Source organism: Alexandromys fortis, unplaced genomic scaffold, assembly GCF_014885135.2.
Source record: "Alexandromys fortis isolate MF-2015 unplaced genomic scaffold, M_Fortis_MF-2015_v1.1 scaffold_51, whole genome shotgun sequence".
NCBI lineage: Eukaryota > Metazoa > Chordata > Mammalia > Rodentia > Cricetidae > Alexandromys > Alexandromys fortis.
Genome location: NW_026067925.1, coordinates 325,684 through 353,592, shown reverse-complemented (window position 1 = coordinate 353,592; position 27,909 = coordinate 325,684). Strand labels below are relative to the sequence as shown.

Below are 27,909 nucleotides of genomic sequence, written 5' to 3'. Positions count from 1 at the left end.
TGGGATCACAGATGTGCGCAATCACACCTGATTGTGTGCAGTGCTGGGGATCCAACCGAGGGCTTCTGCCATGCTAGGGCAAGCCCTTTGTCAGCTTATTAGCTATTACTCCATCCGGGAGTCCCAATTCTCTTACTGTAGAACTTCAGGATTTACACAAAATCGATGTGAAAAATAAACATTTATTACAAAAATTAGTTTTGACATTGGGAAATAAAAGTAGACATGGCATTTCCAAGGGCTGTTGTAACCTGGAGAGATAAACTCCAAGACTGTAAATTGATTCATACTTATCAGAAGCCCCTGAGGGAATTATTTATCTAAAGGGGTAAAGGACCTTGGTCCCTTTAATTTACCCTTACCCTCCCCTCCCCCAGCCCCCACCCCTCCCCCAACCATGACAACAAATTGAAACAGACTTGAAAAGGTCTTATCTTTACTGAACTGTTTCAAATTTTTCTTTTATTGTTCAGTTGGATTTAATTTCCTTTGGAAAATGCTTTATTGGTGGAAGACCCTTAGGCAAGTGTTTAATTTCCAGGGGCTGAAAGGGGCCCACAGTGAAGAAAGCAATGACCCAGAGCTATCTTGTCATTTCTGCTGTCTCAAATATTAAAGCAGTTCTTCAAATGATCAAAGAACGCCCCCTTAGAAGCCTTGGTCCATTATACACACAGGCAGGACAGTGCAGGGTGCTTTCTTCCCCACTGGACTAAAGGGCTAAGGAGAACCCACCCACTTCCTGCAAGCAGAGTTACAGCTTCACCCAGCAGTAGGAGGCTGCGAGGAAGTTCTGACTTCCCTGAAGTATTGCCTTGAGCTAAGAAAACAGTCCTGAGGGCCAGCCACAGGTTGCTGGGAAGCAGAACTTTCACATATTTTCCTGTTCATACAAAGAAGCCGTCCCTTAAAGATCTCCTTCCCTTACTTCAACAAAAACAAGTTTGACAAACCAAATTTTTATTTCCAACGTCTAATATAAACACACAGAAACACAACCTTGCCAAAGAGCTGGGGAAGCCCAGCGCGCGCTCTCTGACTCACTCTCTCTCTCTCTCTCTCTCTCTCTCTCTCTCTCTCTCTCTCTCTCTCTCTCTCTCTCTCTCTCACGGTTTTTCTCTGTCTCTCTCTCTCTCTCTCACACTGTTTCTCTCTCTCTCTCTCTCTCTCCCACACACACACACACACACACACACACACACACACACAGAGTCCACCAAAGCGGCAAGACTATAATCTCCAGAATTCACACACATCTTACAAGGGTCTGTGCAGTTGTTCCAGTCAAGGGAAGAGTGACTGCCGGCTACAAGTCCCAGCCTTTTCTTTAGATTAGTAGTTTAAATCTCTCTTACTCCAAGCCTCTTGGGAGGGTGCTGAGTTCTCCCACCTCATACAGACGTGGTAGCAATTTGCTTGTATCCAGGAGAAGAATCCCAGTGGCACATTTTGTGGGGACAGAAGGCTCCAAAGACCAAAGAGCTGAGGTCACCACCGAATGCTTCAGTCCTTCTTTCTCCAATTCCCACTCTAGAGCAGCTGGCAACCATCCTCATCAAGTGAAGGGAAAACTGGGGAATTAGGCTTAAAGGTTCTTATTCAAAGGCCATTACAGCCAGGTACTGGTTTCAGGTTCCCGTCAGTCCAGTCATTTTTGCTGCCTAATCTAGGACTCTTGTCCAATTCCACATCAGAACAGGGAATGAGACTTTGTAACTAGTCTCAGGCCATGGTGGGCAGGAAAGAGGAGGGAGAAATGGAGAAATAGCCGACGTTAACGTTATTAAAACCGTATCCTAGCTAAAATAAAAGCAAGGGGTCCTGTGAGACCTAGAAGACATTGAAGGCATCCTGTGCAGCTACAGCCAGCAGGGGCTGGAACCTGTAGCACCTGAGTAAGACAAGTGGAGAAGAGACAGAAGAGCTGCAGGAGGTCACACCAGGAATGACGAGGTCTGTTTGAACTCCCCCTAGGGAAATAAAACGTCAGTCAACACCAGTCTCATTTTGCTCATCAACACACAAGCAGGTTAGACACTTCACTTCAGGCCTCCCCTCCTCAGGCCAGGTACACTCACCTCACTTCGAGTACTGGGCTGACTGTAGATCACCTTTTTACTTGGTGCGGTCCTAAGGGAAAAGCAGAAATAGGAAACACTCAAACCCTGGTAACAATGTATCCTTGCCAGGATTGGGGGGGGGGGGGGGCCGGTTCAGAAGGTAAACCTTTGCAGAAAAACCAAGTGCAAGGTGCAGGGTCATTCCCTCTGAAACAGCTGCCTCCACCTAGCTCTCCACCCCACTCCTGGGACTCAGCTCAGCTCCAAACCACACACGCCCATGCTTTAACGAGAGAACCCTGGGACAGCACCACCGCTCACCCTTTCTTTGTTCCTGAAAAAGAAAAAAGAGAGAAAGAGAGAGACCATGATTACTATCAGAACAGAATGCAGTATGAGAAGGGCATTAGGGGGAAGTAGTATGTGGTTTTTGATAGGAACTAAATCAACTTATCCATGCTCCCGGGGCAGATGGTACCAGCACATGGAGCACGGTATCAGGGTCCATACTCAGATGCTACCCACAAACCACGCAAAGACAAAGAACATCCAACTGGGTACAGTAGCACAAGGCAGGGGCGGGGCGGGGGGGGGTGCCACTTACTTTCAAAGTATCCTCGGCTGTAGGCAAACCAGATGCCAAAAATCAAGACTCCAAGGAGAATCAGTGTTACCAGGACAGCAGCCACGATGCCCCCCACATTCAGCTCCACTGTGAGACACAAATTAAGAGGTGAGGTGTCCTGACAGACAACTGTGCACTGACAAAGCTATCAATAAGCACATGAAAACTGGCCTCTGACTGTACCCCAGCTCTAACCTCAGGCCGCAGTCATCTTACTCACCAGCATCCATGCGTACGGCCTCTGACCTCGTGGCTGTCCCAAAGCCATTCTGGGCTTGACAGTAGTATTCGCCAGTATCAAAGGCTGTCACAGGATCAAAGATCTAGAGGGAAGAGACTACACTGGCTTCTTGCTCGAATAAATCAAGCATCTACCCCATTAGTTCTCTGATGCTGTCATCCCTGATGTCTCTGCGTTCCCACTCTCGGGGGTTCTACGGCTGCCCCCCTACCTTTCACCTCTCCCTTTTCGTACCAGGTCCCCTGTCTTTGGATCAACGGTGTATGAAGAATTGACGAAGGCACGGGTTTTCTTGGCATCTGTAAGCATGTCTATCCCATCCCTGAACCAGGAATACTCAGAAGGTGGGGAACCATCTTGTTCTGAGCAGGTCAGCACTGCCCTGTTCCCAATGGTGACGGAGGAGGGGATATTGACCGTCGGCTTGGATGGGGGCACTAGGGAGGGAACGCAAGGACAATAGGGTTACATAAGTGTAGGTTAACAAACCAGGATGACACTCTCAACCCATCAGCTAGAGATGCAACCTGTATGCCCCGAGTTCCCATTAAACGGGGTGGGGGAGGGGAGGGGCACTCACCCTCTCTATAGTCTCCCCATCTGCAAGGCCTAAAGCTTAGCAGTCAGTCTACTATCAGGTTTAAGGGAGCAACTGGTTTTAAGCCTAAACGAAGTTACACGGCACATACCAAGCACGGTGAGGTGGATGTTGACTTCCCCATAGTTCTGGCCACCGTCCTCAGAGACCATACAAGTATACGCTCCAGTGTCTTTCCGGGTCACAGAGTTGAATGTGATGCCATTGGACGAAAAAGTAACACGACCTGCATAGGAAGCTATAAGGAGACAGGGGCGCAGAAGAGACAGAGTAAACTGGACAGCAAAGAAAAGAGGAAGGTGGACCCAAGGTACATCCTTCATTCTCCGCTAAAAGGAAATACTCAGAGCTCCGGGTATGTCCCCACCCCAGGAACCCAGGCTGGGCAGTGCCAATGACTCTGCAATCTTTGGGACAATTTACCTGTGATCTGGCTGTTATAGCAAACAAGCGTGGTAGTGTCACCTTGGACGAACTTCCATTCCACTCGGGGAGAGGAGAAGCCAGAGTAGGTACAGGACAGCTTGACAGCTACAGACAGGACCAAAGTGAGAGAGAGAAAGAAGCAGCCCCAAACCACAGCTACATCCTCCCAACCCCCACCCTGATGACCTCATAGCTCTGGCCCACTCACAGTTATTCTCGGCAACTTGGACGTCGGGCTGAGAAGTGTACACTGATCCCTTGCCTTGTACCAAAGAGCCTGAGAAGAAAAAAAAGGGACCCATCAGGAGAGAGAGCTTCCACAGAGAAGGAGGAACAGAGCTAGGAAATGAGGCTGGGAGCTTAAGGTAAAGGGAGGGTCAAGCTGGCCAGTATCCTAAACACGTTCAATGTGTTGTTACAACAGTGGGCAGGCCAGTACTACTTTTATCAATAGACATAAAACATTTCTTTCAAACACAACCTCTCTTTATTTTTAGCTTCCTCTATGGCTCCTAATACTCTAATGACATTCCTACTGGTCGAAAGGGAGCTTGTTGAATGACATTTCATGGTTCAGAGAGAGCTCCACCAAACGCTGTTGTCACTTGTCAAAACAATCCTGAAAGAAAGCCAGCAAGCTGGAGGCAAGTCAGGCAGGGGAAGGAAGGGTGGGTAATGAGGGTAAAACCACCACTTGACATTTGTACAACATTAGCCCTTTCCAAAAGGGTTCGGAGATGTTACATTGTTTGAACCTTGAAACAAGCAGGACACAGCACAGGACAAGAGTCAGTAGCCGAATTTTACACAAGCAACAGAGACCACAAGTAAAGCCAGGAGCACGAAAACACACAGCTGGGTGGCTGTGACACCCAGCGACGACTAGAATTGAGCTCAGCTCACCTCACTGGAGTCACACACTTGCCAAATGGAGAAAGAAAAGGTAGTGTGGGCGGGGGTGGAGATATGAGGACGCTAACGAAATAGTAACAGGGGAGCAGGGGAACCATCGGAGTTCACAGTAAAGTCCTCAAGCTAGTGACAGAGAACTGCGTACACACACACCCCCACACACCCTCCTTTGTGCTTTCAAAGTCCAAATCTACAAAGAATGTGCTTATTTATAGCTCTAAGTCAGAGTCCTCAGATAAAGGCAGAAAGATGTGTACACTGCAAGCATAGCTACCATACTCAAGTACGCCTTCCTTTATTTATGTATCTACAGAACTGAATATAGTCTTGGACTCTGAGGTCTCATTCCTTAACTGAAATGTAAGAGTTTGCACTAGACGGTCCCCAGAGCCCTGTTGTTCTCCCACTTTCTGGCATCACTGTTTAAAGAGTACTTTGTTTCTGCCGTACTGGGGATCAAACACAGGGCCTTGTACATCACAGGCATGCGCTCTACTACCAAGCCACGCCCCCAGCTAGGCCTACGGAGTATCTTTATATGCACTGATTTCAATCAGACACAATCAGTTGGGTTTTATTTTTGTTGTTGTTTTTGAGAAAGGACCCCATTGTAAACCAGACTGGCCTGGAGCATCTTAATCATCCTGTCCTTACTTCCCAAATGCTGGGATTCCCAACTCCAGATCTGGGGAATCCCTGAAAGATTCCTGTTTCAAATCTCCCAGTACAGCAGGCAACCCTCCCTCTTTCCACAAGTGTGGATCCGGAGAGCACTCCCTAATAAACTGACATCACAGATACATAAGTGCTTTGCCTGCATGTATGTACTGCGCCAGGAAGTCAGAAGAAGGTATCAGATCCCCTGGAACCAGAGTTACAGACAGCCAAGTAGGTTGCTGGGAACCGAACCTGGGTCCTCTGCAAGAGCAGCAAGGGCCCTTAACCTCCAAGCCATCTCTCCAGCCCCTCAGATGCTACTACTCTTAAAAAGTCAAGATACACTGATCTATAAGTTATTTCTAATACTGTAACTTCGCATATTTTTCATTATGAACTTTTTTTTTTTGAGAAGGGTCTTTTTTTTTGTATAACAATTCTGGCTGTACTGGCCTTCAATTCACAAAGATCCGCCTGCCTCTGCCTCCCTAGTGCTGGGATTAAAGGTGTGCGCCACCACCACCTGGCTCATTATCGTTTTAATGTTGAATTCATACTCAAGTGTAACAACAGAACAAGAAATTAAATCAAATAGCCCTCATTAAATGCGAAAATCTTCCTGGGGAGGGATATGACTAAAAGCTCAGTAGTTAAAGGCTCTTCCCACCTGATGATGCAAGCTGGTCCCCAGAACCTACGCCAAGGTGAAAGGAGAGAACCAACTCCAGTTGTCCTTTGACATCCCCACCCATGTGCATACACACAAATAATAAATCTTAAAAATTTTAATGTATCTATAAACCCATCATTTGAGAGGCAAAGACAGTCGGGCGGTGGTGGCGCATGGCTTTAATCCCAGCACTCAGGAAACAGAGGCAGGTGGATCTTTGTGAGTTTGAAGCCAGCCTGGTCTACAAAGTTATTTCCAGGACAGGCACCAAAACTACACAGAGAAACCCCATCTTGAAAAACCAAAATAAATAAATACATACATACATAAATAAATAAAAATAAAAAAAAAACAAAAACCAAACAAACAAAAAACAATCAAAAAGAAGAGGCAAAGGCAAGAAAACTAATGCAAGTTCAAGGCCGGCCTGGTCTATACAGTGAGTTCCAGGCCAGGTCTGGTGGCTCACAAATCATTGCTGCCCGAATGCTGGGAACCTTGTTCTACAAAGGCTCCGAAGCTTTGCAGTTTTCTTTCTGTGACGTACACACTGTGATGTTTGAACCAGATACCTCACTAGGAATGAAGAACTCACTGTCCTAGCAACCGGAGTGCCGCCAAAAGGCAGCCCACAGGCTCATAGCTACAGAACACCGCCCTGCCCCGGGACCTGCTTTCTACCAGGGTAAGGGCAGCCAGAAGCCATTATCTGACAATGACAGGAGGGTACTTCCCAGCTCTCCGAAGTTCCCTGAGGAGTAGGCGGACAATGACAGGAGTAGGAGTTGTCAGTGCACCTCAGCCCCTCTCTCCACCCAATCCTGCAGACTTCCCCTCCTCTCCACAGGGGTGAATCTTAAGGGCACGCCCTACTAAAGTGTCTGTCTGATAATTGATATCTCAGAGTCGGCTTCCCAAGAACCCAACCTATGACACCACCCAAATCATGAGCAAGCATCTAATTAAACCGGAAAACAATCTAAAATTCATATGTGCACGTGCGCACACACAGACACAAGCCACAACGTGTATGACTTTTATTCCGCAGTCACTTCTGGTGTCAAATGAAGTTTTTAATTAATCAACTAATTAATTAGGAGTGTGGATGTCCATGCTGAGGTAAGAATGCGGTCAATAAACAACATTCTAGAAATCACTTCTCTCTTCCACCTTGCAGACCATGTCTCTCCTCTCTGCCACCGTTCTGTGCTGCTGTCCAGGCTAGCTGGCCAAAGACTTTTTACATGGGTTCTGGTCATTGAACTCTGGTCAGGCTTACCCGTTGGGTCATCTCCCCAGTCTCTAAAACTGTCTTCTGAGCCTTTTGAAACTGAGATCAAAAAGTCATCCAGGGATTATGTCACAGACACACATAAAAACTCTGGGCTCCAGGCACAGTCCCCTCTTGAGAATCATAATGGACACAACCTACTTCATGTTCTGTAAAAACACAGGAACCCCCATCTCAATGTCTATCAACCCCTCCACTGTAAATGCCTGTTGGCTAAGACCCACCTGACCAAGACTCAAAAGTCTACTGTGGGGAGGTGAGATGGCTCAAGTGGAGGTATAGTCACTGGTCACCAAGCCTGATGTCCTGAGATCACTTCCTCAGTCCACATGGTAAAAGTGGAAAACCAGTTCCTCTTACCTCCCTCCACACTTGTGTGTATGTACACACACACACAAACACACGAAATGAAAATTTTCAATTTAAAAATAAAGACTAACTAATAGCATCCACGGTGCCTGCCTATATCCCCCGTGATTCAATTCCAGCCTCTGCACCATGCTCTTCCTATTCACCCGCCAAACACAAGGCAACCAATGGGGCCCACGTTCCCCTCTCATTCCTTTGCACGCCTTTGAAACCAGACGACCTATGTGCAACTGTGTGCAAATCCCAGCTCTGTTCCCTACTTGACTGTGTGCCCAGGCAGGCCACTGTAGCCCAATGGGACATTTAAATTAAGCAGTAAGTACTACATGAGGAAGGCTTATATCCCAACCCACCAAATCATCCCCCTTGTCACTGTAACTGCCTCGGGAAGGCATCCCCTTCTAAATTTCATGGGTAGGGCAGCAGAGTTAGGGATCCCCTCATGGACCCCATCTACAACTGGAAGAATCATTCTCCAGCCAGCCTCACCTCTACTCTTTCCCTGGCCTCAGCACAGCTCTTTCTTTTTTCTTTTTAAATTTATTTATTACTTTAAATTTATTTATTATTTTTTTAAATATATTTTACGTATACAATATTCTGTCTGTATGTCTGCAGGCCAGAAGAGGACACCAGACCTCATTACAGATGGTTGTGAGCCACCATGTGGTTGCTGGGAATTGAACTCAGGACCTCTGGAAGAGCAGGCAGTGCTCTTAACCACTGAGCCATCTCTCCAGCCCTTTATTTATTATTTTATGTGTATTAATGTTTTGCCTGCATGTTTGTCTGATCTGGGAGTTATAGACAGATGTGAGCTGCCATGTGGGTGCTGGGAATTGAACCTAGGTCCTCTGAAAGAACAGTCAGTGCTCTTAACCGCTGAGCCATCTCTCCAGCCCCTCTTTTTCTTTTTTAATTTAACTTCTGACCCTCCTACAAACTCTTACTAATGCACAGAGTAAATCAAACAGAGAAATTCCATTCTTAAGTTTCATTTACTTAAAAAAACAAATCTATTTTTAGGACCGGGCGGCGGTGGTGGTGCCTGCTTTTAACCCCAGCATTTGGGAGGCAGAGGCAGGTGGATCTCTGTGAATTCAATGCTAGACTGATCTACAGAGTAAGTTCCAAGACAGGATCCAAAGAAACTCTGTCTAGAAAAAAAAATATATATATATATACAAATTAAAAAAAAAACTCCTCAAAACAAAAAAGTCTATTTTCTGGTGATTTTTGTTTTGTTTTTCGAGACAGGGTTTCTCTGTGGCTTTGGAGCCTGTCCTGGAACTGCCTCAAAAATAAATAAATAAATAAATAAATAAATAAATAAATAAATAAATAAATAAAAAACCAAAAAAACCACAAAAAAACCCTGGGAGGAAACTAAAAGCAGTGGGTGGTAACAGAGTTTCAAATACAGCCCAATGGCAAGGCAGGCTACAGCCACCCAGTCAAAGGCTGATCCAATCCTGCGACCTGTTTTGGTGGATTCCAAACACTGCCTGCGTGGTGAAATGACAATTTTCAGCAAGCTAAGAAAATTCCAGCACTATCTGAGCTGCGATAAGCTCCCCATTTTTCACCCACTCTCCTGTTGCAACTGACGATCTGTTAACACAAAACCACTTCCCAGCTGTTTCCCAATCTCTGCCTTTGCTCAAGTCGCTTGTGCTATGGAAAACACCCTTTCCCCTCTTTGTCTGGTTGGCACCCATCTCTTCCATGATTTTCTTTTTCCGGGAAATGACCCACCACACCCCAGTTCTCTTAAAGCCTCTTTCTGGGACTTTCATTAATTAACCCCTGCAAAAACACCATTAAGGTGTTTACCGAATTACATGCTATTATATAAAAACACTCCCATGCTCTCTCTCTCTCCAGCAAATGCCCAGATAGCAGAAACCAAGTCTCATTTGTTATTCTAAGTACTACTCAACCCTAAGCATAGTGCCTGATACTATGTATCAGGTATTTGCTGAGTGACACACAACACAAACAAATTAAGTCATAGCAGACTCTAATACCTACTTGTTGAGGTTTATCTTCAAAGTCCAGGTTTTAAATGGGCAGGACAGATGGCAGTATGGCCAAACAAAGAAAAACAAATTTCCTTCAAAATCCAATCTATGCAATATTTTAATACTATCATAATTCATTTTTAAGCTTTAGTTCTGGGGGGAGAAAACTAAAATTAGTATTTTTGTTTTATTTGGGACAGGGTCTCATGTAATCTAGGCTAGCCGATTTCTGTTCCTTTTGTCTTTACCTCCTGGATGCTGGGGTTACAAGAGTACTTCATCATCCATAGTTTTATGCATCACTGGGGATTGAATCTAAGCCTTCATACATGTTAGGGAAGCATTCTACCAACTGAACTACACTCCCAGCTCCTAAAACCTAGCCTTGTTTTTTTGTTTGTAAGATTTTATTTGTGTGCATGTGTGTGGGTGTCCACAGAGGCCAGGAGAGGGCAGCAGGAGAGAGCTGGAGTTACAGGTGGTTGTGAACCTCCCAATGCTGGTACTAGGAACCAAACTCAGCTCTTAACTACCAAACCCTCTCTCAAGTCCTAAAACTTAGACGTCAGAAGAGGGCGTTAGATCCCCTGAAACTGGTGTTATGGATGGTAATGAACTATCATGAGGGTACTGGGACCTGAACCCCGTCCTCTAGAAGAACAAGTGCTTTTAATCCCTGAGCCACCTCTCCAATTCTTAGTTCTGTACTTTAAAAACAAAGTGGTTTTGGCTTAATTCTAATATTTTGGTTTTTTGAGATAAGATTTCACTAAGTAGCCCAGACTGTCCTTGAATTGGCTGCCTAGAACAGGCTGGCTTTTAATTTATGGAAATTGTCTTGCCCCTCCCTTTGAGTGCTGGGATTAGGAGTGGATGCTTGAGATTACATGCCTGCTCCACCACACCACGCTAACAAAGTGATTTTAAATTCAACTGTCTCAAAACAGTGTTTACTCTCTCTACCCATAATTCCTGCTTACTGTTTTATAAACGGGGCTGAAGTGAGTGTTGCATATACATTGGCAAGAGGCTGGTTTCTCCATCTGGGCTGTGTACACTGGTACCTGAAGACCTCCAGGGGAAGAACAAAGAGCCACAAGTAGAAAAAGAGCCAGAAAAACCTCTAATGCGGGGTCTAAAACAGCAAGAAGTGGGAGAAACCCCTGTCTCAGGTGAATGGAAAGAGAAGGGAAGGATGAGAGTTAAAGAGAGGGCTGGAAAATTCACCAAGAACTCAGAACAGAGTCAGACACAGCCACTTGGTCTTTCAGGTAAAGCCGGTACCAGTAAAACACATGGTCTCCCTCATTCGTTCGTGGTTCTATATCAACTGGAAGCCAGTCCCACTGGCAAACACTTGGTACCCCAGTACTTGGGATGTAGTGGTGGGCAGAAAAAGATAAGGAAAGAGTTCAAGGCCAGCTTTAGCTACTTGGTAACTCTGAAACCAGCCTGCACTTCACCAGGCAAAGACAACAAAACAGGACCAACGGCAAAGGAGAACTTTTGCTTTCCTACTCCCAAAGAATGTGGGTTCTATTTGGGGGGAAAATAGAAGAGGCAAGTCCATTCCCAACACCACCATTATTCTCATGACCACAAAAGCAGCAGCAGCAACGAAAGTTTACATAAACTCAATTCAGCAGAAAAGGAAACTGCCAGCCAAGCCATTGCTTTTAAGGCCAGCTCCAAAACGGTTTATGTTGTTATGGACTGTGTTGATTCCCCCAAATTCTCATACTTATGCCCCAACTCCCAATACCTCAGCATGTACTCGGAGACAGGACCTTTAAGAGAGGCAATGATATTAAGGCGAGGTAACTACTGGATGTTTCGATCCAATCTAGCTGGTCTCCTTACAATAAAGACACACACACAGAGGCACACCTGGAGTGTGTGGCAAGGGGGAGAGCCATCTGCCAGCCAAGGAGGAGGTCTCACAGGGAACTAATTCAGTCAGTAATCTATCTTAGACTTCCAGCATCCAGAACTGTGAGAAAAGTTTGGACCAGCTACCCAGCCTGTGGCATCTGTTACAGTGGCCCAAACAAACTAACACAATGGTCCCCTGGTTTATCTGTGCACCCACATCTGCATACCACATAGATAAAAGAAGGCATGAGGACACTACACAAAGAAAGAGCCAGCTTGTTGGGCTGGAGAGACGGCTCAGAGGTTAAGAGCACTGGTTGCTCTTCCAGAGGTCCTGAGTTCAATTCCCAGCAACCATATGGTGCAACCATCCATAATGAGATCTGGTGCACTCTTCTGGCATGCAGGCAGAACACTGTATACATAATAAATAAATAAACTTTTAAAAAAATCATTTAAAAAAAAGAACCAGCTTGTTCTACACAGTGAATTCATCATATCTGAATTGTAGACACTGAGTACAATCAAGAAGCCACTGGCTAATACAATAACTAGCACTAACATTTCTTGAATATCCACTATGTGCCAGATACTCCAAGGCTTTTAGTGATTTATAATTCATTTACTCTTAGACTAATGCTACGAGACAGATACAATTATAGCTCTCATCTTTATTGAGTAAGCAGGGCACAGAAATTAATTTGTTCAAGGTCACAAAACTAGTGGGTGGCAAAGCTAAATTTGTAACTCACATAATATGGTCCTAGTACACAAAACTGAATCAACTACTGTAATATACCCTACACACACATACACACCACGTATACTTGTGTGTGCACGAAATATGTACATGCCAGTGTGCCCGTGAGAACTCAGCAGAACACTTTTCTCCTTCCACTATGTGATCCCAGAAACAAAACTTAAATTGACAGGCATAGTTGCAAGCATCTTTACCTACTAAGCCATCTTGCAGGCCCTTTGTTCTTGAGCTAAAAATCTCACATATAACCACGGCTGGCCTGAATCTCCTCCGCAGGACTCATGATTTGGAAAGAAAGATAACCCTCAAAACTTACTTCCCCTCCTTCTGCAAATGAAAACAAGAAATGAAGTGGCAGATGTAAAACAAAAACAAAACAAAACCAGGCAAGTTGGCACACGCCTGTAATCCTAGCACTTGGGCGTAGAGGTAGGAGCCTCAGGAGTTCAATGTCCCCCATCTTCAGCTACATAGTTACAGGCAAGTCTGGGCTATATAAACCCCTACCCTAGAGAAACAAAACAAAACACGGTGCCATCCAAAGCAAATTTAAACCAATCTGAACTGACATATAAATATCTCCAAAATATGAGGTTAATATATAAGGTGATATACCCACACCCTTTTTGAGTCTCGCCATGCCTGACCTGAACTTGCTAGCCATGCAGACGGAACAGGCAGAAGAGGCTTGCCTCAAATTCATAGAGGTCAGACTCCTGGGGCTTCTGAGTGCTACAATTAAAAGTATGCTTCAATCTACATAAATAATTTTTAAAAAATTATAAATAATAAAAATAGCCCAAGCACAGACTGTCCCCACTTGGCAGTCGCCAACATCTCTCCTGCCCATGTTCTGTATTTCGTTAATAAACAGGTATATCTAAAGTATCATAACCTAGAAGAAAGAGGAGACAGGAAGGAGCGGTCACCCTTGTTATAGTATCAGTACTTGAGGCCAACATGGACTACTGCGTGAACCCTGTCTCAAAACAACTCGAGGGAAAGAAGGGAAAGGGGGGTAAATCAGATAAACTACAAGAAGAAACACAGCCAAATAAATAGGAGAGGCAAACACATAGCCAGAAACTAGAAGGCATGGGGCTGGGCGTGCAGCCCAGTGGTAGAGCCGTTGCCTAGCTGTGCCAGGTTCTGGGTTTAACGTCCAGCACTACAAAAGGAGAAAAAGAGAAAAACAAGAGAGGAGAGATGGAGAGAAAGAGAGGGGGAAGTATCCGGTATCAGTTATCAGTGGTTTACTGTGTCAGAAAGTGAACAATGTTCAAATAAACGCTAAAGGTGAACTGAGGTAACAGGCGAGGAAGAAATGTGAGCTGCAGGGAAGGCTGTGTGAGGGAGGACAGGGTACAAAAGCACCAGCACACGGATGTCCTGGAGACGGGGGACAAGAGCACCAGCACACGGATGTCCTGGAGACGGGGGACAGAAAGCAGGAAGGCAGAAGGACACGCACAGGAGGATGTGGAAGAGAAAACAAGGGAACAGAAAATAATCACAAAATATTAACAACTAAGTCAGTCATCTCCACATATTTTCATGAGATATGATTTCTTTTACTCCCCTCTCACCAATCCCCTGGTTTTGGAGACACGGTCTCAGTATGTAGCCCCTGGCTTGTCCGAAATCAGTAAGTATATCACACTGGTCTCGAACTTTGACAATCCTGCTTCTGTTTCTATAGTACTGCTATTATAGGTATGTGCCACCAGGCTGAGCCTAAGAGACTTTTTTCAAGAGAGCTGGTGCTTGTACTCAGCTAACTAATGTGCTCTCCTCACCCCGACTCCTTATCCTCGGGATGCATTCCAACATGTTCTGCCCTCACATGAAACCAAAGATAGTCTACACCCAAAACTTTTGGATAGTCTTTCTTACATGTAGTAAGACTTGATGCATAAATTAGAAATGATAAAAGATTAGTAACAGTAACTCATAATAATATAATAGCAATACACTGTGATAGTTATTTAAAAGTAATGTACTATTACTAGCCAGGCGTGGTGGTACATGCTTGTAATCCTAGCACTTGGGAGGTGGAGGCAGGAGGCCCTCAAGACAAGCATCAGCCATCAGTCACAAAGTGAGGCAAAGGCGACCCTGACCACATGAGACTATATCGACAGCCACCACAACAAAATCCACCCCAAATTCGTGTACTGTTTCTGGAATTTTCGTTTTAATATTTTCAAACCCAGACTGACCATTGGTAAACTAAAATGCAGAAATGAAGACAAGAATCAGGGACCAACTATATAAATCTGTAACCCTGACTGTAACTACGGAAAATCACAGTGTATCTGAGTAATAATACAATGTGGTGAATGGCTTTTCCAAAATAGTCTATCTAGTGTTATAGATATCTAGTGTTATCTCCTCCCTGTAGACAGAGTTCTATGACTACTGAGTAATAGCCGAGTGATACACAGAATCTTCACATTAACGTTAGTGCTATTTTCTTATTAAATTCTCAAAAAAAAAAAAAAAAAGCCAGGAATAGCGGCACATGCCTTTAATCTCAGCACTAGGGGAAGAGAGGGAGAGGGAGGGGGGGAGAAGAGAGAGAGATGCCTGTCTATGCACACACTTAAGGAAACCAGAGATGTCTTTTTTTTTAATTGATTTTATTGAGCTATACATTTTTCTCTGCTCCCCTCCCTGCCTCTTTCCTCCCCTTCAACCCTTTCCCATGGTCCACAAGCTCCCAATTTACTCAGGAGATCTTGTCTTTTTCTACTTCCCATGTAGACTAGATCCATATATTTCTCTCTTAGGGTCCTCATTGTTGTCTAGGTTCTCTGGGATTGTGATTTGTAGGCTGGTGTTTTCTTTGCTTTATGTTTAAAAACCACTTATGAGTGAGTACATGTGGTGATTGTCTTTCTGGGTCTGGGTTATCTCACTCAAAATAATGTTTTCTAGCTCTATCCATTTGCCTGCAAATTTCAAAATGTCATTATATTTTTCTGCTGTGTAGTACTCCACTGTGTAAATGTACCACATTTTCCTTATCCATTCTTCGGTCGAGGGGCATTTAGGTTGTTTCCAGGTTCTAGCTATGACAAACAAAGCTGCTATGAACATAGTTGAGCACATGTTCTTGTGGCACGATTGAGCGTCCTTTGGGTATATACCCAAAAGTGGTATTGCTGGATCTCGAGGAAGGTTGTCCTAATTTTCTGAGAAATTGCCATACTGATATCCAAAGGGGCTGTACCAGCAGAGATGTCGTGTGTGTGTGTGTGTGTGTGTGTGTGTGTGTGTGTAAGAGAGAGATACCTGCCTAGACACAAACTCGAGGAAGCCAAAGATCACTCTCAGTGTCTTTCTCTCACTCTCCACCCTATTTTTTCAGTTATCTCCCAGAGCCTGAAGCTCAATGACTAACTAGACTCTACACAGCAAGCTCCCAGGACTCCTGAGCACTGGGACTAAAGGGGCACACTGCCGGGCCTGGCTGTGCCCTGCTTTTAACAAGGGTTCTGAGAATACAGGTCTTCATGCTAACACAGCAAGTATATATATTATCAACTGAGCCACCTCCCCAGACCCTCATCCCATTTTATAGACGAGGAAACTGAGGCTTAGAACTGCCTCAGTTGCTGCATAAGAAGGCAAGGGTCATAAGCCTCTCTAATTCTTTTTGAACTCTTGTTTTCTTTTGTGTTTAGGTAGGCAGTATTATGAATCGAATCTAGGCCATGGTGCAGATTAAGAGAAGGGCTCTATTACTGAGCTACCATTCCGGTTTTAAATCTATTTCTTTTTATTATTATTAATTTATTTTTAATTTTAATTTTATGTACATGGGTATTTTGTCTGCATGTATGTCTGTACCAGATTATGTACCTGGTGCCTGCAGAGGTCAGAAGAGGGCACCAGATCCCCCTAGAACTGGAGTTCGGGGCTTTCAGTTGTAATGTAGATGAGAATCAAACCCAGGTTCTCTGGAAGAGAAGCCAGTGGTTTTTATTCTTTGTCTGTTTTGTTTTTTAACATTTATTTATTTATTATGTAAACAATAGTCTCTCTGCATGTTTACCTGCAGACCAGAAGAGGGCATCAGATCTGATTATAGACAGCTGTGAGCCACCATATGGTTGCTGTAAATTGAACTGGAAGAATAGCCAGTGTTCTTAACCTCTGAGCCATTTCTCCAGCCCCACAGCCAATGTTCTTAATCTCTGAGTCATATCTTGCCAAGTCTGTCCATTTCTGAGGCTCCAAAACTACTACGCTGTAGTCCAATTCCAAGCAAAGAAAACCCATCTACTCTTCAAGGTCCTGTTCAAATGTCCCTTTATTCCTGGTTTTTCCCCAGTAATTAAAGGTAAATTTAAAGATTAATTTATAAAATAACTTACTGTTACATGGCATGGGAAATAAAAAAATATCTAAATGCCCCCCAAAAGGTAAATGGTTAAATTAGCATAGTCATACAACACAAGAGATTTTTTTAGGGGAGGGGGGTTGAGACTGGGTTTCTCTGTGTAGCCCTGGCTGTTCTGGAACTTACTCTGTTGACTAGGCTGGCTTTGAATTCCAGAGCTCCACCTGCCTATGCCTCCCAAGTTCTGAGATTAAAGGCATGTGCTAACAAGCCTAACTTTAAGTTTTAATGTATTTGTATGTATCACATTCATTTGAAGAAGCCTAGAAGTATTAGGCTATAGATATAATACATGTGATTAGGTTTCTCTATAGTCCTATACTATCCCTTTTTTTTAAACTGGAGCAAGTATCTGACGTGGAATATTTATACACTGTGTGAACATGTATTGCTGGATTGGTGTAATAAAAAGCTGAATTGCCAACAGCCAGACAGGCGGATTAGGCAGGACTTCCCAGCAAAGAGAGGATGCTGGGAAGAAGGAAAGCAGAGTCACCAGCCAGACATGGGGTGGAAACAGGAGGTGCAAAATAAAATGGAAGAGGGATAATGCCATATGACAAAATGTCAATATAAATCGGTTAATTTAAGTTATAAGAGCATAAGCTAAAGTCAAGCTTTCATAATTCATAAGTCTCCATATTGTTGTGAGCGGGCTGTCCAAAGAGAAATCCAACTACATATGGCATTCAAATTGGAGGCTCAAATCTACATAGGGCCTGGGAAAGTGGTCTGTCAGGTAGGCTCGGAGGTGTGGTTCTTTTAAGAGGCTCTACTGAGCAACTGAGCACTTGAGCAGCAGACACTGGGTACAAACTCCTGCTTCAGACAGACACAACAAATTCCAGAGCTAGAGCAGGTAAATACCACGCAGAGCCAGGTAGCCCGGATGGATGATGATATATGATGGACAGCCATCATGAGGCTAGGCTCTCAGGGACCTGAAGAGGGTGGAGCCAGCCACCATCACCCCTCTGTGGCAGTAACCTAGCAGTTTAAGATTTGTTTCTCACAGTTAGAGAGCACAGCAAGTGTATGGCTGCAGGCTCAAAAAGAGTCAGGTACAGACACGCATAAACACACAAACTCTAAAAAGGTACAATATGCTCTAAAAGGTGCTTTAGAAAAAGAAAATGGATACAGTCGGTCATAAAACTAGGTAATTAAAAAATGGTAAGTAAAGACTTTGAAAAGAGTAAAGTAATATAAAAATGAGTCACATAGGATGGGAAATGTTATAACACAGGGAGTTTGGACCTTATTATGGAGTTTTGTTAATTTTGAATTATTTGGATGCTAATGAACATAGAACAACAGCTGCTGAGAGACACTGGATTATGAAAGGGACTGCTAAATTAAACCAGACCATACAATTTATAGATAATCTGGCATCAGAATGGAAGTCGGGAAATGTGTTGCACTGGAGGAAAAGGTTGTGCTTACACACACACACACACACACGCACACGCACGCACGCACGCACAAAAAAAAAACAAAAAGCCAGGTATTCCTTCAAAATTAATAAAGATCAGATTTGACCAGGAGAGACCTTCTGAGGATCTTGGCTTACAGATATGAGGGGAAAAAGTCAAGAAAGACTACAGGGCAGGTAACATATATGCTGACCCTTCAAGAAGGGAACAACTCTGAGACTAGATGAGACATGATAAATCTTTTTTTTTCTTTCTTGGTTTTTCGAGACAGGGTTTCTCTGTGGTTTTGGAGCCTGTCCTGGAACTAGCTCTTGTAGACCAGGCTGGTCTCGAACTCACAGAGATCCGCCTGCCTCTGCCTCCCAAGTGCTGGGATTAAAGGTGTGCGCCACCACCGCCCTGCGAGAAATCTTATTGGCTACAGGGTCCTCATCATTTATATTATACTTTGGATAAGCAGTTCAAATGGATAAGCTCTACACTATCCCATCACATTGAGACTGGACAACAAATGATACAGCTAGCTCTCCCAGGACTTGACCAATATCCCAATTTTTTCAGGGTCCCCTAAAGATGCCATCACCCCAGAAAACAGGAAGCAGTCTAGAGTAAACACAATGCCCACATACCCAAGAGGTGGAGTGGGTGGCTTCTGGTCCATTAATGTATGTTTTTCATTGTTTGGGGCTGGGGGATTAGTTACAAGTTGTTACTGGTAATGATCAAAAAAATAAGTAAATAAAAATATTAAACAAAAAAAAGGTTAGATTCAAGGATTTTTCTAAAAAGAAAAGGGGGATATAAAAAGACAGACTAAAAGGGTAATTATTTAACCTACTTTTAAATTTAAAAAACTATGAATCTCAAATATTTTACATTAGCATGGATTTTTGCAAACTGATACAAATTTAAGGTCATTTTTGTTATACTGCATATGTTTCTACTCTTGTTTAAGATATTGTACCTGCGCAGCTCATTTCTTAAAGGCTATTATTATAAACTGTTTAGGATAATTAAGAAATGCAGGTTAGTAGTTAGTCATCTATAACAATAAAACCTATAGTCATGTTAAATATGTATTCAAGGCCAGTAAGAGATATATTATAGCTAGATAGATGGTCTTAAAACTCTTCAGAGACCTACAGAATATGGCATTTAAGATGCTTTAATAACATAAGACTTTTCATGACAATGAGACACGTATGCTTCTGGAAATACCAATTGACTTCAATAAAGAATGATGGGCACTGAATAACCGCCATATGGAGTTTGCTTTCAATGTGGCAAGAGACTGCCCTTGCCTCAACTGCTGACAGAATGCTTTCCAAACTGGATAAGCAGGACAAAAAAGGGGAACTGCCGAACTCTGTCAAGACAAGGTAGGATGGTCATTCAAGCTAAATCCCTGCTTTACAGAAGTCTATCAAATATTTTAGGCCTGTAGGCCAAAGAGGGATGCTTCAACATTACACAGGAACCTTGGGTCACTGTCCAGGCAGCCAGCTGTCTCTGCTGTTTTTATAGTTTTGGAAGTTGTTTGTTCTGCCCTTCCTGTTTACTCAGGTAATATTATATCCTTCTCGGGTCTTTGATGGGGTTGAAGACTAGTTATAGTTACTGTTTTCTTGTTACCAAATTCAGAAAAGAAAACCACAAAAGAGATGTAAATTGCATAAGGCTGAGATATATAGAAGCTTAAACTGTTTTTCTAAGAAAATGTTTTTATGTTGGGAATACAATGATAAGTGGTTTAGGTATAAAACTTTGGACTCACTATGATAGGATAGACAATACAATACTTTCTCCAAATTTGCCAAATGCCAACGGACTGGAAATTATAAATGCGATTCTTACCTGATAACTGTTCTTACTGTATACAGCTTTCCTGTGTTAAGAATTAAAACTTTTCTTTTTTATTTAGACAAAAAGGGGGAAATGTGGAATATCTGTACACTGTGTGAAAATGTATTGGTGTGATCAGTGTAATAAAAAGTTGAATGGCCAAGAGCTAGGAGGGAAGTTTAGGCGGGACTTCCCAGTAGAGAAGGAATTCTGGGAAGAAGAAAGATGAAGTCACCAGCCAGACACAGAGAAGAAACAGACGATGGAAGAGAGGTAATGCCACGTGGCAGAATCTCTATTAATATAAAAGGTTAATTTAAGTTAGAAGAGCAAGAGGGACAAGCCTAAGCCGAGGCTGAGCTTTCGTGGTTACCAGGAAGTCTCTGAGCTGCTATTTGTGAGCTGGCAGCCCAAGGAAAGTCTGGCTACAGGTGTTACTCTCTGTGTTGTTCCTGCTTTGAAAGCGAGTCACTCTGTAGTCTAGACAGGACTCCAACTCACCATCCTCCTCTCAGGGTCCCTCGTGCTGCGATTACAAACAGGGAACGGCACACCTTGGTGCCTCTCTTTAGTAGGGTCTTTATTTTAATCTTTCCTTTCTTTGCCCCCCCCCCCACACCTGCAAGCTTAGGGGCTGGAGAGGTGGCTTATTAGGAAATTACTGCTCCTGAAGAGGGCCCAAGTTCAGTTCCCAGCATCCAGTCAGGTGGCTCACAACTGACTGTATCTCCAGCTACAGGGAATGGATACCCTCTTCTAGCCACCGTAGGGACCCAAACATATGTTCATACATACTTACATTTATACATGAATTAATTTTTAAAAAAACTGAACAGAGGTACTCCACAAAGATGGATAGTGCCCACCCCAGAAGCCATGGGCTATTAAATAAAAATCTCACTAGGTAGTGGTGATCACTCAGGAGACAAAGGCAGGTGCACGTCTATGAGTTCAAGAGTCAGATCTCCAAATCAAGTTCCAGATAGTCAAGACTGTAACACAGGGAAACTCTTGTCTCAAAAAACCAAAAAACAAAACCAAACAAAAAAGGAAAGAAAGAATGAACAAACGAAAGAAGAAAGAAAGAATCTCCTCAGTGCCAAGTGTAGGATACTTCCTTATAAATGTTGGTCAGGCAGTACCAGAGGTACCAAAACATAGAGGATATTGTGTTACCCATTGCTCTTAGCTATCTACCTATAATGGGCTTTCTTTTAGATCACCAACCAACTCCCAAATCATGACGTGGAGATTTATTATTAGTTATGAATACTTGGCCTTATGCGCATTTCTTGCTAACTCTTATAGTTTATATTAACCTGTTTCTCTTCATCTACATTTGCCTCGGGGCTTTTTACCTTTCATTCATTCTGTATGTCTTTTCTGTGTCTGCCTGGCTAAGTAACCCAGACATCACTCTCTCTTCTCCCTCATTCTCTCCTCCCTGCCCATCCCTCTACTGCCTAACTACTGGCCATTCAACTTTTTATTAGCTCAATCAGATGCCTTAGGCAGACAAGGTGAAGCAGCAACACACCTTTACATAAACAAATAAAGCATAAACCAAAGCAACACACCTTTACATAGTTAAAGTAATATTCTACAACGACCAGAACTAGATGGTAAGACTCTCTTGTTAAAGATACAATATACTTTAGTTGCAGGATATAGAGAAATCAAGCTGGAACTGAGCTAGAAGCTTCCTCCCTGATGGCTGACTTCACAGTGCTGGGAGGTGCTATCTAGACAACTGGAAAGCAAAGCAATCAGTTCTGTTATTCAAGTGTGGATCTTACAAGCTGTGACACCAACCTGCCAAGCAAACCGTGCCCACTGTGGAGTAACAGCATGACTGTTAGAGGAATAGCCAACTGCCTACCGAGTAGATCGGAGGCTTACTCCACAAGAGGGCATTTATGGACCTGGTCAAAGCATAGGCTGGAGGTCATAGGTCATAGGCCATGAGTCCCACTGCTTTATTTTCCTAAGTGGACATGCTACTCAACTGCTTTCTATAAATTTTATATTAGTCAAAGAAGCTTCTTTTTTGCAGATGGTGGTTAATGACTTAGAACCGATCAAGATGCTGGAAATAAATGATTACTGAATGTTCATCTCTACGTGGGACATTTGTATCACCCCTCCAAGGCTCTGAGAACTTCACAAGATGGGGGATGGGGAGAGGGTTGTAAGAGCCTGACAACCTGAATTCAATCCCCAAGTCCCACACGACAGGAGGCGAAAAGCAACTCCCAACAGTCGGCCTCTGACCTCCACACATGACACACGTATACATACATACAGTACAATAAACAAACAGGATTTTACAGATTGTTTCTTAAAGGCTGTAACAGCCGGAGGATGTGGAGGAGGGTAACGAAAGGCTGTCATCTGGGCACGGCACACGACTGGGCCCCAGAGATTCAGTCCAGGCTGGCAGAGGGGCTTCTGGGTCCCTCCTGCTCACCCAGTAATTGGCAAGACAGCTACTGGGGAGGAGTCACCGTCTACAGTGGTGTAGCCACGACTGAGTTACGCAAGGGCCGCTAGTTTATAGCACCACACCCAAGGCCTTGGTTAAACTCAGTGAATCACAAAATAAAAACAAAAACCAAGCAGAGGGCCAAGGAGACGGTTCAGCTGGTAAAGATGCCCGCCACCAAGCCTGACAACCAGAGTTCAGTTCCATGGTAGGAGAGCCAACTCACACAAGGTCTTCCCTGACCTCCACGTACACACACACACAAATGAAATCTAAAAAATGTAGTCCTTAAAAGAATTAAAGGAAAGATGTGTAAGTGGGAAGGGAATTTGTTGAGGGAGGGAGATGGGCAGGAGTGAAAGGGGGTTAAAGGAGGCATGTGTACGCATAACCAGAACACAGTGCATACAATGGCGCTGTCAAAGATCTCTGCGTGCCGGCATTACTGACACAAGTCACCACATCCACCACAAAAGTCACCTCCTGCCTTTTGCTCCCAAAACTTTCTGTGCTTTGTTGACACCTCCCCCCTCCAATATCCAAGTTGGGGATCCTGCTTACAGCTCTTGGAAACAAAGAAACAAGCTGACTTCAGTCCTTAGCTGTAGATGTTCCCTGAACCTCCCTGAAGCCCCCCCCCCCCACACACACAACCCGGTTTCTAAGGTGAGGGTCCAGCCCACAGCAGAACAGCTACTTCCTTCTACTGTTCTCATAGGAAGCCCTTTGTTTTCTCTCCATATACATCCGGTTCACTATTAGAATATTCGTCAAGACGCTTTTATGCCACTAGTCTGATTTTTAAAAAGGAAGGAAGGAAGGAAAAGGAGGGAAGTCAGCCGGCCAATCTCTGGTTTTCTCTAAGAACACAGTCCTTCACAGCTAGGCAGACGAACTTCAGAAGACGCTCTGGACATAGTGAACAAACACACACTTTCTGGAGGTTGAAGTGATCGGGTACAGAACGCCTGGGCGATGGGAAGGCTGTGTGAGTCCTACTACAGAGCAGGCTCGAACTTCTGAAGACGGTAGAGATCAACAATGTCGGCAGGAGGAGGGGGGGCTTTCACTCCACGCTCGCTCCCTCCCGCCCTCTTTGTAGACTTTCCAGTTTGACCTGTTCGACCCCCTCCCCCATCGCAAAGGACAGTGACTCCAGCCAGGACAGAATTCACCCAGGGACCTGGAATCACACTTCCTGCCAGGCAGCTGCTTCCTCTAATCCCACCCCCACACTGTAAAACAAATGACACGAGCTGGACTTTGGACAGAAACTGCTTATCAGGGAGTCCCAGGCAAACCAACGCCAGGGTTTCAAAACCTGGAAAACCCCAATGCCCATCTGCTTATACTGCTTCCCCGACCCTCCTCCCAATCCTGAGAAACCTCTTTTTCACTTCGTATTTGCTTTTCACACCTAGCCGAGCCTGTGCAGAGGGGAATAGGCATGAATTCTGAGATTTCCTAGTCTCAAAGCCAACAGATGTTCAAATCAAGCCCCATTACTTCCTCATTTACCACATAAAATGTATGCCGCGTTTCAATCCATCTTTGGGGGTTTGGGAGAGGGGCATGTCGGCACCCTTCCCCTTGAATTCCAGCTGTGAGGAGGTTGGACAGATCCAAGCAGCCAAGATCATAGCCCCTATAATAATGCTAGCTAGCATGGGGGGAAAAACACAGTCGAAACTCTGAGTTCAAGACTCCTAGCCTAATCTACATAGTAAATTTCAGGCCAGCTAAGGCTACACAGTAAGACTCAGTATCAAAATAACAACAAAAAAAAAGGAGAAGGAAAAGGAGGAGGAGGAGGTGGAGGAGGAGGAGGAGGAGGAGGAGGAGGAGAAGGAGGAAAAGGAGGAGGAGGAGAAGGAAGGAAGAAAGATTGATTTTAGGCTATATTAAGTAAACTAAACACGATGTGATCTAATGCATACTGTACTGTAAGCCTCTACTGTGTAAGGAAATGGTGAGAAAACAAATACACATTTGCACACATGTGTCTGCATAACAAAACACTAGACAGAATCTCTGCCAGGTATAGTTTAGCAAGAACAGAGTGGGAGGAAACCACTCCACCCCTTCGAAATATTTTGAATCTCAAATCCTGTCAACCAATGCACTTTGGATAAACACTTTTTAGAATCACAGCTGCTCTGCCCACAGAGCTACGCTGGAGGCCCTGAACAAGCCCAGCTCACAAGCGGAAGTGAAATATCACAGGTGAAAGCATTCCAGAGCCAAGCCTAGCCCGCTGGAGCACCGCCACCGCTCAATTTCCTCCTTCTAGCTGTGGCCACTCACCAGTTTCTAGTTTCAAGAGAATAATCATTTCCCCAGGATGAAACAGTAGGCGTGACTCACCAATCCACAGTTTTGAGGAAAGTCTGCCCCATGAACAGCACATTGGAAATCCTCAAAGGGGACTTCTTCAGAAACACCAGAAGAACCAAAAGCCATGGCCTTTGTCCACCCCTCTTAGCAAGGGAACCCCACACCCAGGTAAGAGGAGGCAGCGAAAATGTCAGCATTCCACCCAACCCTGGCTTGCTTTCCTCCCTTCTGGATACAATAAAATTTGGCCCATCCACTGGCCAGTGCTCGTAGCTGAACTTTTTCCAAGTTCAGGTTCTCGAGGGAATGGAATGCAGCATTCTGGGTCACCAGTCTTACAACCCCCAAGCTCAGCCCTCGCGGCGTGTCTGTGTGTCCCTGCCCACTAAGTACCTCAGGCTGGAGCTGTCTTTCACTCAGCTCCTCACACTATCTTGTCCTTTCTTTTCCCTCCCCGAGAGCTGAGACCACGATGAGAGGGACTCAGAAAGAATAGGACACAGCGGCCATTTGTTTATGCTTCAGACCAGATGCCCCCCCCCCAAAAAAAAGACCATACTTCAATTTAATGCTAAAATAAAGCCTTGCCAGGGGGAATTTCCCTGCTTCCTTTGACCTACTCTGGTAAGGACAGCATTCTTACACCCTCACAAAATCCAAAGGGGTAGGTAATAGCGTGCAGCAGAAATCCCTTCATGTCCTGGGATGTAGCTATTACCTCCATTGATCCTCACGGCAAGGGCAGGACCAGTATTATTACACCTGTTTTATAGCTCAAGAGCTGAGTTTAAGGTCACAAGACAGAGAAAAAAGCAAAGCCAGGATGCCTGATGAAGTGGCCAGGCTACCATTCCCATCCTCATTTGCACTAAGCAAACCACTCCCCTCCCCCAGGTCTGCCTTGATTTAAAAGTTGCATGGTGAATTCCTCCACCCCACCATCCATACCCCAGCCCCACCATCGGATCCACTGCCCTGCCAAGCAAATGCAACACCTCAGGCTTCCTAAGAACGTGGCTGCTTGCTCAAAACGCCGCTGTCACAATCCTTTGGGCGGTAGTTTGCTATAGAACCAAGATAGGAAGTTAGGGAAAGAGAAAAGGAAGGCGGGAGGTGTTAGAAGGAAGCAGCTTCAGGAAGTTTACAAGCCTAACAACTGCTGTCAGTGATCCAGAAGAAACTGAACACAAAACAGGAAAATGGGTGTGGCTAACATTTCTAAGATACAAATTAAAATGAAATAAGTGATGGTTGGGCAAAGAAAGGAAGATGAGGAAAAGCAGAAGTGGATGAGCAGAATGAGAAGTTCAAGCGAGACAAGAAAGATCTGGTGGAAGGTTGTTTTTTGTTTTATAAACAGCAAATTCTGAAGCAATAGCTCAGATAGTACCTAGTCCCTAAGATGCTGGCTCTCCAGGAATGGAGGATAAAGGACTTTGGTCCAGCCCCAGCTTCTACCCCCTTGTAAACTGGAAAGGTCATTTCCTCTCTCAAGACTAGTTTCCTTATCTGTAGGAAAAGAGAAGTAGGAATACCCATTGTCTAGTCCACCCACAAAACTGGTTTACAGCTTTGTGATGAGACAAAGGCGTTATCTCTCCACCGTGGGTGATCTCTTTCTGCTCTCCAAAAAAACGCAGCAAAACAAACCTTCGGAAGACACCAGCATTGACTGTAATGTCTCGTTTCCTCTAAAGCACGAACCTTGAAACAGATTCATAAAGAACATGTTCCAACAAAACTACCCAACAGTAGTGTATGACACTCGAAAACCAGACATAACACACCCAAGTCCCTGGGTTTGGTCCTCGGCTCTGAAGGGTGGTGGCGGGGAAAATCAGACAGATAAATATACAGGTGCTGATACACATTGACCAAGGCACAAACCAACCAACCTCACTCTCGGCCTCATCCAAACACACCTCTGAGACAGTCAAGCCCCAGCTTGCGAGCCTGGTTGTTTCTCAGGAAAGGGAGGCTACAAAGAAACAAAAAACTCTCATTCCGGACAAGGGGGAGGGCAGAGTTCTGGCTCTGAGATCAACCAGCCAATAGACCCAGTCTCCCCCAGGGAATCGTCACTCAGTCAACAAGATTAATTAAGGACTCCTCGCTAGTTATTCAAGGAAGGAATTACGAATGCTATGATCTGAGAAGTTTATTTTAGAGATTTCATTTCTTCTTCAGACGCTGAACCCCCCGCATTAATCTCAGAAGGTCCACAATTTAACAAGAGCGAGACACCCTTTCTGCAAAAGCCAGGAAAGGAAACATTCCCTACCCCCACCTCCATTACATTTCCTCCTAGGACACTTGAGCCAAGGAAGTCCGGAAGAGAGGCTCAAGGTCTCTCTGAGTCCTCCGAGAGGGGGAAGACGGCAATTCCCAGGTATAAATGGAATGGAATGAGTAGCTGGATACTTGAGTGCGGGAAGGATCCTCCGGCTGAAGGAGAGACCCAGAACCGTGGACACCCCCCCCCGGTATTTTTAATGCTCCCGGCCACGGTGTAGGAGGTGGGGGTCACAGATCACCCGCTTGGGGGAGGGGAAACAGCCAGTATCCAGGTGGGGGAGGGGAAAGGAGAGTACCCAGACCTGGGCGGAAAAGTGGACTCCTAGGGCGAGGCAGGCGAGCAGGCAGGTTTCTGGACTCCTCCCTTCCCGAGGGCGCGTGGGGGTGCGCCTTCGTCCAACCTCTGACCGGACCACCCATCTACTCCTCCAAAAACTCCGGGAACTCACCAAGGATCACAGACGTGAAGAGAAACAGCAGTTTCTTCCCGGTTTTCCCCTCGGTGCCCATTACAGTTACAACCCCGACGCGTCGGGCGAGCCACTCGGCTGGGACGTGCTCCGCGATCCACCGCGCTGGGACTGGACTCCAGCCGCCAGGTTGAGTCCAGCCCGCC

At 44.7% G+C, this 27,909-nt stretch overlaps 1 protein-coding gene across 1 annotated transcript; it reads right to left on the bottom strand.

The window, feature by feature from the left end:
- Nucleotides 1-1,307: 1,307 nt before the first annotated feature.
- On the bottom strand, nt 1,308-27,909 carry F11r (F11 receptor). The gene is made up of 10 exons (XM_050143115.1): nt 27,743-27,909; nt 4,159-4,227; nt 3,948-4,055; nt 3,616-3,762; nt 3,161-3,363; nt 2,906-3,008; nt 2,665-2,772; nt 2,382-2,394; nt 2,079-2,130; nt 1,308-1,970 (listed from the first exon to the last, which is right to left on the bottom strand). The coding sequence occupies exons 1-10, from the start codon at nt 27,801-27,803 to the stop codon at nt 1,935-1,937; spliced, it is 900 nt and encodes a 299-aa protein (XP_049999072.1). The 5' UTR covers nt 27,804-27,909; the 3' UTR covers nt 1,308-1,934.